Below are 19,436 nucleotides of genomic sequence, written 5' to 3'. Positions count from 1 at the left end.
GGCTTCTGACCGTTGCGTTTCACTTCTTCGACACCTCCTCGTGTCTACTTCTTTGCACGTTTCCCTCAGGATGGTAACATCACTTCCTCAGAAAGTGCAAAAACGCATGCAAGTGACTGCTTAAATAGTAGCAAGCTGTTTATATGATCTGGCGAGGAACATTATCTTTATCGGCACGATGATGTCGTTCACATCATTTTATGTTGAAATGTCATTCTGTGATAACTGCTGGGGGAAAACAGGAGGAACACCTATTCTTCTACTAATACTTTGAAATTGTGCCTACATTATATTGGCATCGAAGGGGTGTTTGAAGCTGAAGTTTGAATATTCTCCAAATGTAGAACTCATGCGTTTAAAGAGAAAACTATGAAATCTTTCTTTTTTTATAATAAAAAAAAGGAAGAAAGCAAAGATCAATTGTTAGATCATCACAAATCTAATTTCATAAAATAATACACTACTACTAATTTTCATTGAAAATTAGTTTTCATCAGTGAAAGGGAGCGAAGCGAATACCACAGAAAGTTTGAAGTCCGACTAAAGCCGGACCTTCAGACTGGTACCAGAATAACCAAGAAGATCAGTTAGCAAAGTACCAAACAACATATGTATGTTGATCGATGTCCGATTGAAAACAATCAGTGTTCCCTCAAATGCATTCCGCTGCACTGCTCCGGTGCACTAAAGTTGGTTTCAATCAACGAATTGGAAATTAGGATATGATTTGGAATATGAGAATGCAGTAGATCTTCTTGTTTCAAGTAGGAAAAAATAACATTGTTTCAAAGCAGACAGCACGAAATTTTCGACGCTTGAGTCTGCGCGAGTTGATTAGCGGTAAGGAGTATAGCTCGTAAGTATGAGAGAAATCACGACCAATTCTCCTGTGATGGAACTTGTTACTGAAGAGAGGACGTGGACAATGCCCAACGGCTGTGCGGATGAGGTCAACTTCTGCTAATCACCTGAGTTATTGTCGATTAAATACTGTTGCTTTTGAGATTTTGTCGAAAGCTTGAACTTAAACTAATAGTATATTGTAAAGTTGCTTTATAACTCAAACTCATTTATTTTCAATTTTCGTACCAAGCCACATTCACCCAATCTCTCGCGATATTGAACAAAATTTCTATAATTTTTTAATTTTTTAAATTTTTTTAAGCGAACCGTTCTCCAAAAAATAGAAGTTCTCAAAAGAGACCGCTGGAAGTTTCGTTTCGAGGCAGCCCCGGCTGCAGTTGTTGTCGATTTTTACGTTCATTAACACAATTTCTATCTTTGGAAGAAACTGTCGAACTTGTCCAAGCCCATTTAACATTTGTTTCCCTGTAAGATTTACTTCTTATGATAGAAATTAGAGCACCATTTTAATTATGTAGGCTCTGCAAACGAGGAATTCTGGACAGCAGTTAAGAAATGTCTAGGCATTTTTTTATTCCTTCGTTAAAAACAATGATGCCGAAAAGATGTAGAGAGGAAAGATTGGCTAAAACAAATTTACTACCAACCTATACAGTCATCATAGGATAATTATATTCATTCTAAACAAAATAATTTCAGTGCAGCAACTAATTAAAAATAATCAATAATTTACTGCATTTTTTTCAGAATTTTCCATTGTCAGCTGTGTGCTATTGATATACACTGCTTTTCACAATGCCTTTGCAAATTTCTTTTGTACTCAGGTCATCCAAAAAACTTTGTGCGGAACTAGCTGCAAAAACTACAATACCACAGCTTAATCGTAGTCATCAGGAATGTTGAGGAACGTTCCCACAGTAGGAAAGTGAACTGTACTGAAGCCGTCGGTGCCGCCAACTCCGGCTGCTGGTACTGCCCAGTGAGCACCCCACGCCAGCTGAATTTATGTGTGATCGGGAGCAATATACTTTAAAGTGCTTTAGTCCGTCGTACCTGTCCACCAAGCCAATCAATATTCACGGACTCCGGATGGTAGTACCATTTGTTGGCATGATCTCTGTTATGAGGGTTGTCCGGATTGGCCTCCCACAGCCCTGACAAAGGTTAAAGGCATCACTCTACGAATCTGAGGTGGTACGGGTTTCACCCGGGTGATGCCTATACGGGGTAGCAGATTGTAGGAAAGAGGGTGATTCCGTTCATCTTGACTCAAATGACTAAAATCTAGTCATAAGAAACAAAAGAAAGAACAGTAAATAGCGGCTATAAATAAACATTTGATGAGAACAATGGTCAGCAGTGGTAAATTGAACATCTGTCAAACATAAATCAATCTGAATTTCCACACCCTCGACAACCTTTTCCTAACTTGAGTAGGAACTACCATAAGGGTAATCTTCTAAGGATTTGTCTGAAATTTTCCAAGAGAACTAATTTCTTAATGGCTCAAAACCAATGTTCTGTACAAAGTTAGAAAGAAAGCTTTTTTCTTCCTAAGCTGATGGAAACCTAAAGCGTGGCGATAAATTCCGCTTTGCTTCTAAGACTTTGGAGAATTCCCCTCCAATTGACAGCATTCGAAAAAAACACGACATGTTGAATGGAACGTGAAAAAAACTGACCAGGTTTTGTGAAAGGAGATCTGCTTCGAGGTCTGTGCAAAATTCCGCTGTTGTCGGTAAAGGCCCCATATTGCTGGATAGCATTCGAAAAAACGCTGTCACTTGGAACAATCGGAATATCTCTGGAAAAAAGAGAACGTAAGAATTTGGAGGATAGTTGATGATTCTCTTTAGCGTACTTCGCACGATCACCAGAGTTCGAATCTCGTTGTGCATCGTCCCTGGAATATTCATTTGGCCAGTTTTTGGTTTTAACCTGTCTTCTATTTCAAAATTTTTAAGGCCGGACTGCCCCACTTGAGCGTTCGATCCTTTTGGGAAAATGTCGTTCCTGCTTTTGATTGATACCCACTTAATGAGTCCTTCCTTCCACCTTCTGTAGCATTATGAGTCATCCTCTGGAATATTGTTTGAATTTCAACATTTTTTAAATTTGAGTTTATCCCTCTTTTTTTGGTCATTGGACGCCTACGTGTAAAGCTTCGTTAGAAACAAGAATATGAAAAAAAGGAAATAGGAATAATAAGTAGCAGGGCAAAATCAACGAAGCTTATTTGTAATTATTACTTAACCAACTTCTGCTATTGGCTCGAAATCTTCAGGAATTAAAATAACCGGAGAAGCCCAGTCGACGGTATCACGCAATGGATCGTCCCTTAATGCTTGTACAAGTCTTTCTTCGAGGAAAAAAACATTTATGTAGATGATCCGTACCTCGCAACTGTGTTGATTCCTGGCTGTCGCACTACGACCGGAATGCGCTCACCGTTGGGCGAAACAACACTGAAGGGTTTCGAGTTCGCCGGCAGCTCTGCAGATAAACAGAAAGTTTTTCGGAATCGGATCGCGTTGACGTTGTAGACTCACCAACTTTCTTGCCTTTTTCTGCTTTAGAATAAACAAACTGAGATGCGTAATGGTATCGCTCGTACTTGGGACATCCACCATACCATAACCTGAAAGTGCGTGCTATCAGGTTAGTTACGTTAAACATTTCGTTGCGCTTCTTTCAATTACATGCAGAAACTGATCTATGTAAGACTTGCAAATAGGACCAAAAACTACTCTTGCGATTGATGTGTTGATCATTTGTTTAGTTTGCGGTCTTCAGGTGTCTTCAGGTAGATTCAGGTGAACCCTAGCTCACGAATGTAATATCTCAACTGAACGTTGCAAGACCGCAATGAATCAAGTCCATAACAAAATTGCGCTGAACTCAAAAAAAAAATCTCGGCTTTAGTGGTCCACAGCTGTTGACGGACTCATCATGTTAGTGACAAAAAAGTTCTTGTGATCCACTTCCACCCAAACTGTGTTAAATGGACATAAAGGGCCTGGTCAGTATAATGCATCAAGATTAAACAATGAAATACTGAAACAATAAATCCAACGATCACCTGCATGTGTTCAGGAAGAACGGTAACGGTGGAGGGTTGCAGAATTTCTGCACGAAGGGATATGCGTAGTCACATTTGCAGGATTGAGTGCAATGGGGAAAAATTTTTTCGTCGCAGTCGGCTGTGCAAGCGCGCCTTAAATATGTATGTAGGAACAGATATTAAAATAAATGGCTGCGTATCGTTAGGTACCCACAGCCTCCGCGACAACCTATCCTTAGGGGAAACGACTGGCAACGGCTATCGTTGAATGCTCTGCGCAGCAGTTAATAGCGTCAGCAGAGCAATGCGCTGCGTTCGCCTTACGCTCTGCCCATCACATCGTCCATCTTCGGCCCTCACCATCTGATGAGGTGCGAAACAAAAAAAGCCACGTTATTTCTCGTATTGCTTCTGTACGGAGTATCGGTCGCTTCCGTATGGAAATATATCAAACGATTGCACACGAAATCCCAGAAATGAAAAATAATAGTGTTTTATCTCTGTAGTACAAACAAATCGAAACTTTGCTGTTTTTTTCTTGTACAGATCTTCTACGTTCTTTCTTCATTTTTAGCATTTTCATTTTCCAATTACCTTTTCGTTCTTTGAACCTTCCTAGAAGTCAACTATATCACTTAATTCCAATGCAAACACGGCACATGACTTCTGTGACACGGTTATGGATGGGCGTGGCTTAGTGATCATAGGTGGACTAACATACGCCTGCTCTGGCTAACCTATAGCCTCTTCTGCAGGCACTTATTCGGCCGCGGGTATCTAACGACCGCCTCCCCCCCCAAAAAAAAAACATGCCCAATATTAGAACAAACTACCCACCTTTTCACTCCCGCCCTCTTCCGTCCTCTTCTCCGTGACCCTTTCTAAAAATTATTACAAGTAAATGTAAATTTCGCAAAACACTCATTCAACATGCTCGAATTAGATTTGGTGGTCAACAGAAGGAGTAATGGTTTACCTCTGGTCTTTCCAAGTCTGGGAAGTTTGCGTCAATCAGACCTCTTCCTGTTGATCTCGTAGGAATGGGCCTGTTAAAAGGGCTTGGAGGACTGTAATAAATTAGACTTAGTAAAGAAGATATCATTGCAAAGGACGGAGACTCAAAAATAGCAGTGAAAATAAAGTGCGTGTAAAGGGTAATGCTTCAGCGTAATCAGTCCGCTTGAAAAGCCGCTGGAAAACCCGTTCGCTTCAATTTAGAATTATTGAGGTTTACTAACGCATGCCCAGCATATACACTAATGACTCCTGGGGAGGAGGACTAGTCGATGTATAAAATTAGTGCTTTTATTCTCCCAGAGAAGTCTCGTTCCAATTTATCGACCTCGGAGGTACGAAACGTCAGGTTGATACAAGGGTGGTTTCAAACCATCCATCAATCACAGTGTAACACCAGCAGCCATCAACAAAAATTATAACAAAACATTACACGAAAATCTCATAAAACTGGCGATGTAACAAGTCAGTATCGTTATTCTCAAGGACAAATTAGCATCGATTAAAGCCTCGAAAAAAGGCAGCCTCGAACCAAAAAAATAGATTTAGAGAAAATCACCAGGAGTGCAATGAAAAAGTGTAAGTGAAGGCTCTGCAGAATAGCTGCCTGGTGCAAGCGCAAAATGAAAGGCGGCGTAGTAATTTAGGTTGCCTAGACATCTTCTTCAGTGGTCATTTCTTCAAGACAGACAGTCTTGTGTTCAACAACTCCGCTTCTCACGTCTCACGTCACCTCACCTTTTTAGATGTAGATTGCGCTAAAGTGTGGACAACTTCACTGAACTTCAACATTGAGAGATTTTCACTTTGTGACTGTTTTGTTTAACTTTTCATTGTTGTGAAAAAACGACTAGGACACCTATATGAATCATTTTTATGGAGGACAAGGTAGGCAATCTGTCAGAACTGCTGACAGCGATTGCTATCTTCGTTTCAACCCTACTCGGATTTTTCCTTACGAGTTACCATATTCGTGATCGTCGTATGCATTAACATCTGTAGTCAAGAACTCTTTCGTTTGCATCTCAGAAAATTTGGAATAAAAGTAGAAAAGAGCGGCACTTTGGATCTTGTTTCGTTTTTTTCTTAAAAATTAGCCGACAAACTTTTCACACAACCAGTAAGGAGTCGCGTAGTGTACAATTGTCACCAACGTCGACAAATGAGTTTTTTTTTTCCTGAGTTGCAGTAAAGGAAATTTTGCAAATGGAAACATTTCATCTTTCATTTCGTAAAACTCAGGCGCTACTGTCCATAACTTGCTCCCGTAATTATAATACTTCGACCAAAAGTGGATTACACTTCTGATTTCCAAAAAGCAACGGCAGTACTTCTCATCTCCCGAAAACCTTCAAAACGATGCGAAAGAGTATGAGATAATGTTTTTGATTACACGGACACATTTGTTGTCATTGACAGACTATTGCTACATGTGTATTCTTACTTATTTTCTGATAAAGCGGATGAAAAGTAAATTGTCCGGTGTCTATCGGTCCTAGGAAGTGCCAGCACTTCCAATTCGGAATCCTTTGAGGTTTATGACGGACACGGGCTTGTCTGAACGATGTGACGATGTAGCGTGATTTATCACTGCAGTGTTCTTATCCTTCCAGAGAAGCTTCCTACTAATTTGTCATACCGTCCCTAAATCGATGAACGTTTTAGTTTGTCTGGTGTCAAACCCCCGATCGTGCAGTCGCATCCTCTTACCAACTGTTTGATTCCCGTTAAATACTATTTATGTTACGACAACGGCGCCAGTTTTAGTCCGCTCTGCTCACCGACTACCATTTTGGCGAATTTTGAATTCGCCTTGGTGACAATCTATAAGAACGCGATAGTTCACTACCCAGCTAATCGGTGAGACTGGCATTCGATAAACACGAGTTTGTCGAAACGTCAGAACATAATAAAGTTTCACCTAAGCTTCGTTGGCATAACAAGAAAACATAAATACACCTCCCAACGCCGAGGTTTCAAGAAGAGAGGACTTGGAGATTACACATATTTTTTCAAGCAGAGAGGTTTCAAGAAGAGAGGACTTGGAGATTATATATATAGCAGTCTGAACGTCCTGCTAAAGCCGGACTTCAGACTTTCTGTGGTGTTTGCTTCGCTCGCCTTCACCGATCAACGAAAATTGATATTAGTGCCGTTTTCTATGAAACTTGACTTGTGTATCACCAACAATGTTTCTTCCTTTTTCATATTATAACTAAAAGCGAAAGATTTCATACCCTTTTTTCTAAACGCGTCAGTTCTACATTTGGAGAACATTCGAACTTCAGCTTCAAACACTCTTTACCAACAAATTGTAGACAAAATTTAAATGTATCACGCGAAATGTGAGTTTTCGTCCTGCTTTTCCCTAACAGTTATCAAAAAATGATGTTTTGGCATATAATGACGTGAAACACATCATCCTACTGATAAAGATAACGTTCTACGTCAGATCACCTAAACATCTTGCTAGTATTTAAACAGCCGTTTGCATGCGTGTTTCCACTTTCTGAGAAAGGCATGCTACCAACTTAAGCCGAACAAAGAAGGAAATGGACACGCGAAGGAGTCATAAAGGTGAAAAGCAAAGCACCCAGTGACCACGGCTTTGAAAAGGCTGCAACCATCTATCTTTTGCGTCATGCACACGAAGTTATTGCACACCATTTCGACGTCGTGCCATCCCATTTTGTAGCTATCTGGCGCCGGCGCGCCAATCCGACGCCGGTGGACCCGACTCGCAGCCCTCTTTTCGAATTTCGTGACTAACACACACACAGTCTGAACGTCCGGCTAAAGCCGGACTTCAGACTTTCTGTGGTTTCCCCTTCGTTAATCATTGAAAATTAATGGTAAGGTGTTTCTCCCAAAATTAGAATTGTGTATTTCTGACAACCCCTTCCTCTTTCTTTTTTTCAAAGATTAAATTTAGGCGAAAAACTTTTCTTGGCGAAAAATTCCTTACTATTCGCGTCATTTCTTCGTTTGAAGAACATCCTAACTTCAGACACTCCTTTCCTTCCTTTTTTCCTTCCTTTCCTTCCTCTTTTCCTCAAGAGTTTATCACGGAATGATTTCTAACATAAAATGACGTGAACAATCTCATCGTAGTGATAAAGACCGTTCTAAGTCAAATCATGTAAACAGGTTCGCTACTATTTAAGCAGCCGTTTGCATTCGTATTTCCACTTTCTGAGGAAGTGATGTTACCAATCTGAGCAAGTGTGCAAGGAAATAGAGAAGCGGAGGAGTCATAGAGAAGCAACGCTGTGGCCGCGGCAATGAAACGGTTGCAGCGTCTCATTTTCGTTTTGCGACACGCACAGGAAGTTACTGCGCGATACTACTGCAATTCCACGCCGTTCCACTCCATTTTATAGCTATCTGGCGCAGGCGCACCAACTCGACGCCGGTAGACCCGCCGCACTCCTCTTTTCGAATTTCGTGACTGATACGCACACACGGGCTTATTCTGTCACGTGTGTCACGAAAATACTCCGTAACGATGCAAAACTCTGCACCAGTGAGATGCCGAACTATCGCCCTGCACCTGATAGGTGAGCATTCTACCTCATCACCATTATTCAAAGACATACAGAATTGTTTGTTGTCTTTGATAAGGCATGTTAGTGTCTCTCATATGTTAGTGAAGGTAAATAAACTTTTATCATCATGATCATGATCATGATCTACTATATAATAACGAGCTTAGTCCGTGTGTGTGTGTGTGTTTGTCTGTGTGTCACGAAATTCGAAAAAGGGGGTGCGACGGGTCCATCGGCGCCAGATACCTATAGAAGGGTGTGTGACGGGTCCACCACCGCCAGATACCTATAGAAGGGGGTGTGACGGGTCCACCGGTGCAAGATACCTATAGGAGGAGGTGCGACGGGTTCACTGGCGTCGGATTGGTGCGCCGGCGCCATATAGGTATAACGTGGGGTGAGGCGGGTCCCGCGGAATCGAAATGGTGCGCAATAACTTCGCGCGCATGTCGCAAAAGATGAGTGGTTAAAGCCGTTTCATAGCCGTGGCCATTGCTCGCGTTGCTTTTCACCTTCATGACTCCTCCGCGTATCTATTTCTTTCTTCGTTCGCCTCAAATTGGTAGCATGCCGTTCTCAGAAAGTGGAAACACGCATGCAAACGGCTGCTTAAATAGTAGCAGGATGTTTATATGATCTGACGTGAAACGTTATCTTTATCAGTAGGAAGATGTCTTTCGCGACATTTTATGTTAAAACATCATTCTGTGATAACTATTGCGGGAAATCAAGAGGAATACCCATGCTTTGAGTAATGCTTTCAAATTGTATCTATATTATTCTGGCATCGAAGGAGCGTTTGTAGCTGATGGTAGAATATTCTCCAAATGTAGAATTGACGCATTTGGAAGGAAAACTCCATAATCTTTAATCCGTCATTTATAATATAAAGAAGAAAAGTAAAGCGTTATTTAAAAAACGCAAATCTGATTTTACAGAAAACACCACTACTACCAACTTTCATTGATCAGTGAAGGGGAGCGAAAAACCACCGAAAGTCTGAAGTCCGGACATTTATATATATATATATATATATATATATATCATGATATATATCATGATATATAATAACAAGCTTAATCGCTGTGTGTGTTTGTCTGTGTGTCACGAAATTCGAAAAAGAGGGTGCGACGGGTCCATCGGCGTCACACTGCGCGCACGCGCCAGATACTCATGGAAGGGGGTGCGACGGGTCCACCGGCGTCAGATTGGTGCGCCGGCGCCAGATACCCATGGGAGGGGGTGCGACGGGTCCACCGGCGCCAGATACCTATAGAATGGGGTGCGACGGGTCCATCGGCGTCTGATTGGTGCGTCGGCGCCAGATACCTATAGATGGGGTGCAACACGCCAGATATTCCTAAAATGGGGTGCGACGGGTCCGACGGCGTTGAGTTCATGTGTCGTGGGGTAGAAGTATCGCGCAGTGCCTTCGTGTCCATGTTGCAAAAGGTAAATGGGACGTTACAAACTTTTCATTGTCGTATCCACCTTCCGCGCTGCTTTTCACCTCTACGACTCCTCTGTTCTTCAGAAAATGGAAACACGGATGCTAAGTGTTGCTGAAATAGTAGCCAACTGTTTACATTATCTGATGTGCAATGCTATCTTTGTCAGTACGATGATGTCGTTCACTTCATTTTATGTGAAACTTCATTCTGTGATAGCGGTTGAGGGAAACGAGAGGGAAACCTATACTTTGAGTAATAATTCCAAGGTGTGTCTATATTACATTGGTATCGAAGGAGCTGAGCGAACACCACAGAAAGTCTTCAGCTTATCTTATCTATATCTTCAGCATATCTTATATATATATATATATATATAATCTTAGCCATAATCTTAGCCACCGTAACGTACAGTTTCTCCAGATGCAGAGACTTAACATTCTCAACAGCGAAAACTCTTTTTTTTTCTACTGAGGACAAAGATGCATAAACACGCAATTATTTCTTAAAGGCATCACTCCACGAATCTGAGGTGGTACGGATTTCAGGTGGAGTATTCGTATACGGGATCGTAGATTATGGAGAGAGGGGTGATTCCGTCCATTTCTTCCTAATTGCCGTAAAAAACTGCCCGTAAGATTCGGCGCTTGCACAAGGCTGGCGCGCTCCAATCGAATTCGTTGTAGGAAATAGAAATGGAATGCTCGAAGCCGTATCTTTCGGGCCGTTTTCTACGGCAATTAGGAAGAAATGGACAGAATTACCCTTCTCACCATAATTTACGATCCCGTATACGAATACTCCACTTGAAACCTACCGTACCACCTCAGGTTCGTGGGGTGATGCCTTTAAGTGAAAATCAACAAATGAAAACGAACCCTGCTATGTGGTCCTTGCATCCTTTCTTGTAAGACGGACAGAACTTCGCTGTGATTTGTGGATCGTCGCTTTCTCCTTTACAATAATACTCGTAATTGACGGCAAACTTGTTGCAATACTCTTCACGGGTGCCTTTGTAAAGGTAAAGTGATGGCCGACCACCATTGTCGACATTCTCTCCGTCGAACTCACCTCCCTGAAATTCTCAGTTCTAGAATTAACGTGTCTTAATGCTGTTTCCTGCGTTGACTAATTAATTACTCTGGAGAGTGAATGACTATGGGACCTCTGTTCCTACCTATTCAGCATTCTGAGAGCCTTGATGAACGCTAGATACTAAATTAGAACACAAAGGAGTCGTGGTGGTCAAAATGATACTTGAAACGATGTTGGAGTGACACCACAAGAGAAACGTTGAAGCTAGTACTCAAAACAGGAATGAAGAAATGTGTACTGTATTGAAGCAATGAAGCTGCTTCCACTATCTATGTGTGAAATATGTCTAATTCGGCTGAAAGGCAGTTTGTCATGAAATCGGCGCAGTGTGAAAACCTGAGTGAAAGCAGGGTGTGCGGAATGTAGATCATATGGGCATATAATATGAGCGTGGCCCCACTTAATTTCACCTAAAACACGTGGGAAACAGCGCTTGTACCTACGAGGTACGTGAGCACTCTACCCTTGTGTGTTCGCTGCCTCCAGCGGTCGAGGATCAATGAGGTCTCTTTAACAGTCTCTTCATGTCAAAGCCGCGAATAGACTGCCGAAGAAAGCGAAACATGTATAAGGATACATGTTTCTGACATGCGGTGGCACAAACGCCGTTCCCACGTCGTTTTTCAAGGCAACTGAAGGGAGGTAAGCGAGGTATCGCCTATATTCGTTAGCTACACCCCCAACTCTATGTTTTCTATCAGGTTTCAATAGTACGTCAATTTCGTGACATGACGTTTTGAATGAGTTGAGAAGATAAAGAAGTTTAGAATGTCCTATGATTGTTTTAGCTGAAGCCAGTTTCTAGTTTTTAAAAAAACAATCCAGTAGACGCTGGCCTAAAATATCCGCAGTATTCCCACGAAATCTCATTTTAGTAGTGCATCTTGTCCTTTGAGGAAATTGTTGTACAAAATTAGACTAGTACAATTGTGTACAAAATGAACCCGCAATTCCGTGGACTGCTTCCATACTAACTCATTTTATAAATTCCCTTCCTGTCCTCCCCACATGATAATTGATTTCTTAAAGTACATAGAAAATTCTTTTATACTGAATAAATGCTTATCGATTATACGTTTGAATACTTCAAAGGTAAAACATTAGCTATTCTTTTTAGCCTTCCCAAAACTGCTCTCATAGTGTGAAGTACGAATCATAGGCATGCCCTACTTCATTCATGCACTACTTTGGGTTTACTCAAGAATGAAAGCAGTTTAAGGCAAGACACTCCCGAAATTTTCCACAAAACTTCCTCTATTTTTGCTTATTATTTCGACAATGTTGTTCTTGCCAGTACTTCTGTTAGTAGTTACCTTCAGTTACCCTGAAAAGAAAACTAATAACACCCGATGCAAGGCTCTATCAAAGCATTCTCTAGAAATGTTTATCCAAAACAAGGTTGCAGATGTAAACTTGAACTTGAACTGGCTCTACCACAAAGAATATGTGGCACTAGTTCGTTGTTTTTTTTTAAATTTTATCACAAATATTTAGCATTGGAATTTTAAGGTCGCGGAATTTCAGCATGGTTTCTTGTAAACAGCGTATTACATCATTCAGCTTGGCACTGCCCGACAAACTCACAAAAGTAAGGGGAACCAAAAACATAAGCTAAGCCATTTCTATAATAAATCCTGCACTCTACAGATGATAACCGCTACAAAGCTCAAGAACATTTCAACTATGGATTCTTACCTTCTCCTTTCCACCCAAAAATGAGGGTGATGCTTTCAACCTGAAACGGATAAAGGTTCATAAATTACATAACTTGTAGGATACATTTATGAGGCATTCGAAACAGAGACTAAAACAAAAAAAAAGAATCTGACTGATTGAAACCAAAGTAGGTTACAAACCAACTTAAGATGAGTAATATGTTATACATGTAACTGTTATAGGCTAAACCACAACTAGAAACGAAACATCCTGATGGCCAGTTGCCTTCATCCCATATTTTTTCATGGAGGGGACACTTCCTCTGTTGCATCGACACTATTTCTAGCCTGACCCTATGGCTAACGATCCGACATCGAGGACTTCATGCAACACCTACGAGCTGATTTTCTGAGGGCAATTGGTACGGTAGGATCTGCAGAATTTCTCGTTTTCGTACGTACTTTCTCCAGCGCAGTAAAAGTTGAAGTTCTCCCAGTACTTTTCGCAGTATCTGGCCACACGAGAGTCCTGAAAAGTGGACGCACTTCCAATGCAAAAAGTAGAACGGAATCCTAAGGAAGTTGTCGGGAAACCAGCATTTGCGTGCAGAATTCATTAGAATTCTTTCAGCTACAGAAACAGTTCTCCGAACTTAATCAAGAAACGTCCGTGCATGATGAGAACACTGATTGGAAGTCAATCGTAAAAATGAAAAACTTCCAGAAACAACTCTTTACCTTCCTTGTATCTTTTTCCTCCTTCTCCTCACTGGGTTGTGCTCCACCGCCAGCTTCTTCATGCTCGGGAACGTCCTCTATGTCACCGATTTCTTTCGAAAATGCACTAGAACGTTCCAAGTTGTACTCTCAACGATGAGGAATGAAATTTCTTACTCCCTAACCAACTGCTTACCTACTGGAAGAAGATTTGGACATCTGTTTATCACAGCTGTCTCTGTAGGATGTACAAAACTCCTCTGCCTTTCCCAAAGTGCTTCCTGCATTACACAGCTCTCTGTACTGCTTCAAAAAGTTTTCGCAGTATTTTGTGTGTGAACCTAGAATACATGGAGTCATGTTCTTTTGTAGACGCTAGCCCAGAGTATTTCAGCCAAAACGAACTTCTGAACTTGTGTTGAAAATGAGCTGCTGAAAAAAAAGAGCAGGTGTTTATGTCGAGCTCATTATGATACAACACTTTATTCACCAAGATTTGGGCACATACGTTAGGCATCATTTTTTCCTTCGAAGAAGAAAGCACTACCACTAACCTGTGAAGGCTTCCCTGGGTGATTCAGCCGCTTCTTCTCTTGGTTGCTTCGTTTCGAGCAGCGGTCCAGGCTTTGGAAAATCCCTAGAACGGAAGGTGATGAAGCGGTGGTAATACTGGAGATTATGAACGGGCAACACTATCACTTACTCAACTCCACAGTGACTTCTATAGACAGAGCAAAATTGTGGCAATATGCCATCCAGCTTTTCCAATTTATCCTTTTTACAATAGTGATCGAAATTTGGCTGAAAAAAGTCGCGAGCAGTTAAAATATTATTGTAATCAGAATATTTTAGGAGAATTACTGTCAATGGAAACAGATTAACACGTTGGTGACAACGTAGCCCACATGTGGACTACACATTTTTGGCCGCGTGGACCGTGTAGTCCACAAGTGAACTATAGTTGTTTTTTTTTTGCTTTTGTTTTTTTTTATTTGATTCAGCTGTTTTTTTTTCACTTTCTCTTCTCGAATAATTAAACCAGACCTAAGTGAAGCTATATACTGTGTGGTCTTGTAAAATCTTCCATTTTTGAATTTTAATGATAATAACAATAACAAGCGGGCTGCAGTCACTGAAGGAAAACAAAGCACCTCTCCCTTACAGCTAATTTTTCTCAAAACGCGATTGTCGTCAACGTGTTAAACATACAGATACTCGATGGTTTCTTCACTGTTTTGCACCATAACGATGCATTAACCTTGTACTTTGCACAGTATTTGCCAACGTCTCCGTGTGCATGATGGGAGCTCTCGAGCTCCTCAGTGTCGACATCCGAGTCCGTTACCTAAACAAATGAAGTTGTGGAATATATACACACCAGTCTGAATGTCCGGCTAAAGCCGGACTAAGTTCATAGTAGTGACATTTTCTGTAAAATCAGAATTCTCTTTTTCTTGCAACGTTTTCTTCTTTCTTTTTTACTACAAATAAAGGCAAAAGATTTCATACTCTTCTTTCTAACACGTCAGCTCTACATTTTCGGAATATTCGAACATTAGCTTCAAACACTCCTTCGGTTTCTACATAATATAGACACAATTCTAAAGCATTATTCGAAGTATGGGTGTTCTTCTTGTTTTCTCCAACAGCTATCAAAGAATGATGTTTTAACATAAAATGACGTAAACAGCATCATCGTAGTGACAAAGATAAGTTCCACATCAGATCGTGTAAGTAGTTGGGTACTATTTAAGCAGCCGTTTGTGTGGGTGTTTCGACTTTCTGAAGAAGGCATGGCACCAAGTTGAGGCAAACGTGCAAGGAAATAGATACGTGGAGGATTCATACAGGTGCGATGCAACACGTGCAGTGGTCATGAATAAGGAGCGGTTGCAACATCTAATTTACCTTTCGCGACATCCGCACAAAGTTATTACGCACCGATCTGACGCCGTGGGACCCATCACACCCCATTTCAAAGCTATCTGGTGTCGCTGCACCAATTCGACGCCATTGGACCTGTCGCACCCCTTGCTAGAGGTGTCTGGCGCCAGCGCGCCAATCCGACGCCGGTGCACCCGTCGCACCCCTTCTATAGGTATCTGGCGCCGGTGGACCTGTCGCACCTCCCTTTTTGAATTTCGTGACACACACACCACACACACACGTGTGACAGAATAAGCCCGTTATTATATACCAGTCTGAACGTCCGGCTAAAGCCGGACTTCAGACTTTCGGTGTTCGCTTCGCTCCCCTTCACTAATCAATGAAAATTAACAGTAGTGGCATTTTCTGAGAAATTGGACTTGTGTATCTCCAATTGTCTTTCTTCCTTTTTTATATTATAACTAAAAGCGAAAGATTTCATAGTCTTCTTTCACAACGCGTCAGTTCTACATTTGGAGAACATTCGAACTTCAGCTTCAAACACTCCACACCAATATATTCTAGACAAAGTTTAAAAGTATTACGCGAAATATTTGTTTTCCTCCTGATTTCTCCAATACTTATCACAGAATGATGTTTTAACATAAAATTACGTAAAAGACATCATCCTCCTGATAAAGATAACGTTCCACGTCAGATCACATAAACATCTTGCTACTATTTAAGCAGCCGTTTGCATGCGTGTTTCCACTTTCTCAGAACGGCATGCTACGAACTTGAGGCGAACGAAGAAGGAAATAGAAACGCGGAGGAGTCGTAAAGGTGAAAAGCAAAGCGCTCATTCGGTTGTAACCATCTATCTTTTGCGTCTTGCACACTAAGTGATTGCGCACCAATAATCGGATTCACCGACGCCGTTGGATCCGTCGCACCCCCTTCTATTGGTATCCGGCGCCGGTGGACCCGTCGCACTCCCTTCTGTAGGTAACTGGCGCCGGTCGACCCGTCGCACTCCCTTCTGTAGGTAACTGGCGCCGGTGGACCCGTCGCACCCGCTCCTGTAGATATCTGGCGCCGGTCGACCCGTCGCACTCCCTTCTGTAAGTAACTGGCGCCGGTCGACCCGTCGCACCCCATATTATGGATATCTGGCGCCTGCGCACCAATCTGACGCCGTTGGACCCCTCGCACCCCCTTCTATAGGTATCTGGCGCTGGTGGACCAGCCGCAGCCCCTTCCATAAGTCTCTGACGCCGGTGGACCCGTCCCAACCCATTTTATAGTTATCTGATCCCAGCGTACCAATCCGACGCCGGGTGGACCCGTCGCACCCCCTTTTTCGAATTTCGTGACACACAGACAAACAAACAAATAAACAAACACACACACACGGACTAAGCTCGTTATTATATATCATGATCATGATCATGATCATAATATGTAATGACCTTATGGTAGATGAAACAAAGTTGAAATCCTAATCACAAAATATGTAGGACAAATCAATGAAAAAATGTGGGGATAACTCACTTCATCCTTTTGATCCTCGATGAGCCAGGTGAAGAACTGTTGCTGCTCATCTCTAGTGTACCCAGGCAGTTCTTTTCCAAGATCCATAACACTAGAAGGCTTTGTAGAAGGCTGCAACGGCTTGGCAGTGGAAGGCACGGGATGGCCTTAATACCTCTTCATCTTGTGTTTTGAATTCCTCCTTTTTACAGCACTACATCATGTGATAGACTGTTGAGAAACAAAGTAAAATTTTAGCTCGTTTCCTTCTGCTAGGTCTTCTGAGCTGATTTCAACTAAGATGTACAGCTAAGACGGAAATACTTTTAAATTATTCTTACCTAATACATGAGAGTCACAAAAAGGAAGTTTAGGATCGGCTGCACACGCTATACGTACTTGGCTGAGAGAAACAGCTGAAATGAAATGAATGTTACTCTAAAAAAATCATGGGGATATTATCATCTCTTGAAAGCAAAATAGAACTGCTAGGATACGCCTATGTAGCTAAGTAGCGTGCTAAGCACTGCCCTGAGACATTTTTGAGGCTATTTTTAAGACAGCATTTTCATGCAATACTTCGTAGGATACAATTCCGGAAGCTCCCAGAAACATGATAGTTCTCTCATTTTCCTTTGATTGACAGCTAAAGTTGGAGCGAAAACACAGAAACACCTAACAGAACTGTAGTACATGAAAAGAGAACAGGGAAAGAAATCATCGAATAGTAGGGTTTAAGCACTTTTCTACATCAACCATTCACAACAACAATCAGGTAATTGTTCCAGTTAGTCTCTGCATTGGGAATATAAGGATTTCATTAAACAAAGAGAAAAAAGGACCTACCTTCACTAAAAGAAATTAGGCCCAGAAATAAAATGTAGCACGTCATCACTATCTCTATGTTGACATCAACGAAAGAAATGGATCGAATTCTTCCAGCAGCTTAAGTCAGTTCCAGGAACGCGGATTAGTCGATTGTTCGCTAGACATAGATCCTTATAAACGGGGGGAAATCACGTGGGCAGCAACGAAGGCGAAGGTTAGCGTTGATCAATTGCAAGACAACAAATATCAGCGTAATGCTCGTGTATAAGCCATTACGACAAGGAATTACTATTTTGGTCACACGAACGCATCTGTTTACTTACACATGTCCTAAAAAACCGGTGGCCAAGGAAATTCTCATTCCTAGATTGCGTGCGTAGGTGATCATTGATATTGGGGACGATATTGTGGTAAAGAGAGATGACGATAAGGGAGAGAGAAACGATGACCACAGCGATCTCCAAAGAAAATCATTCAGGTGAGTTTGGGAACGAACACAGTACGACATCGCAACGCTTCGTACTTCGCAATGGTGCGCTGTTGATGACTTCCAGGGTTGCTGATCAACTACGTAATGACTGTTTTGGATATTTCATCTTTGGCAGATGCAGTCGGATTGACAACGACAACAGACTCTCCTCACGTTTAATTGATGCGCACTGTGTTTTGACGACCTCACCATCCTGTTTTGTGGTTCGTCCCACGTGCACACATCGATCCCAGACGACGATCACTCCTACAATACGCCTCCTACACTGAGGAAGGTAATTGTTACAATGAAAAACCGAAGTTTTGCACTGAGATTAGCCAATCGCTCCACAAAGACATCTTCAGATATTCAGGTCTTAGGCAACCGTGAATGAAAGAATTAGTAAAGGAGTGAAAGGTAGCGATAAACCACTCATATGAACAACAAACCTTTTAAAAACCAACAGAAAAACTATGGTCATTTGTTCTTCGAAAACTTAAGCAAGTATACTTTCTTATTGCAGTGTTTTGTTTATGCACACTTCTCACAGCATTTTTTTTTTGCTTTAAATGGTTCAAAGGGACACCGCTCGGAATTCACAAGTAGACGTCGCAGAACTCGATTGCGAATGAACCTATATCGCCGAGATGTAAAGAAATGTTTGGATGCATGTTGCAACTTTGTTTACAAGAAGAGGGTCACGATACCCAAATGATCCTAATTGGGGGTATTTTTGGTTTTCTTTTTTAAGTGATAGCTTCTATTTAGATTCCGGTTGTTGTTTCAAACGCACAGGTAATTCAAATGCAGCTCTTTACTTGTTAATTCAAAGTTATAGATATTACTACAAAGAATCATTATAAATACCTTCAATGCGTTCCTTTCGTTAATGAAATGCGATCTGCTGAAGAAATAATTTCGTTTTGCATAAGGGAAGTTAACACTTCCAATGCATTACACCTTAAAACTAGACAGATTTACCTCATGCGTAGTTACTGTACAACATAATCGTGAAGTAGTAATAATTTTTTGTTTGTTTGCGCATTCAAAAACTACTCATCCATACAAAGCGGCAAATCTGGAAACGAAGAAGAAGGAGAGGGATAAGAAGAACAAGGAAGTGGAGCAATGGTAAGAGTGTTCCCGAATTTCGAGTACGGAAATGTCACGTATGTATGTCGAATGCGACTCTGACTTGTCTTATCATTTTGAAGATGTGTCGGACTTCAACTGGCAGCACATCCAGACTGACTCCTTGGGATTTACCACCCGATTTCGACCTACACCTGCAGAGAACTGCCAGAATATATTAATCAACGAAGTTGATTTCCAGAATTCCGAAAC

The 19,436-nt window shown here is 41.5% G+C and overlaps 1 protein-coding gene across 3 annotated transcripts; it reads right to left on the bottom strand.

The window, feature by feature from the left end:
* Positions 1 to 1,684: 1,684 nt before the first annotated feature.
* RB195_010585 (uncharacterized protein) lies at positions 1,685 to 17,687 on the bottom strand (the record flags this gene model as incomplete). Of its 3 annotated transcripts, XM_064191664.1 has the most annotated exons (24): positions 1,685 to 1,717; positions 1,781 to 1,861; positions 1,918 to 2,018; positions 2,547 to 2,668; positions 2,726 to 2,767; positions 2,844 to 2,944; positions 3,123 to 3,201; positions 3,261 to 3,357; positions 3,414 to 3,502; positions 3,944 to 4,078; positions 4,763 to 4,806; positions 4,902 to 4,992; positions 10,811 to 11,007; positions 12,723 to 12,762; positions 13,081 to 13,211; positions 13,421 to 13,526; positions 13,596 to 13,740; positions 13,805 to 13,831; positions 13,954 to 14,036; positions 14,103 to 14,200; positions 14,658 to 14,744; positions 16,817 to 16,962; positions 17,137 to 17,211; positions 17,642 to 17,687. In XM_064191664.1, the coding sequence occupies 24 exons, from the start codon at positions 17,685 to 17,687 to the stop codon at positions 1,685 to 1,687; spliced, it is 2,196 nt and encodes a 731-aa protein (XP_064049247.1). The 3 variants fall into 3 exon arrangements, with proteins under 3 accessions (XP_064049247.1, XP_064049248.1, XP_064049249.1); XM_064191666.1 differs by lacking the exon at positions 13,805 to 13,831; XM_064191665.1 differs by lacking the exons at positions 1,685 to 1,717; positions 1,781 to 1,861; positions 1,918 to 2,018; ... (9 more) ...; positions 10,811 to 11,007; positions 12,723 to 12,762 and adding an exon at positions 13,066 to 13,076 and having other exon boundaries at positions 13,145 to 13,211.
* Between the last annotated feature and the right edge of the window lie 1,749 nt (positions 17,688 to 19,436).

Source organism: Necator americanus, chromosome III (assembly GCF_031761385.1).
Source record: "Necator americanus strain Aroian chromosome III, whole genome shotgun sequence".
NCBI lineage: Eukaryota > Metazoa > Nematoda > Chromadorea > Rhabditida > Ancylostomatidae > Necator > Necator americanus.
This window is presented reverse-complemented; position numbering and strand designations above follow the sequence as displayed.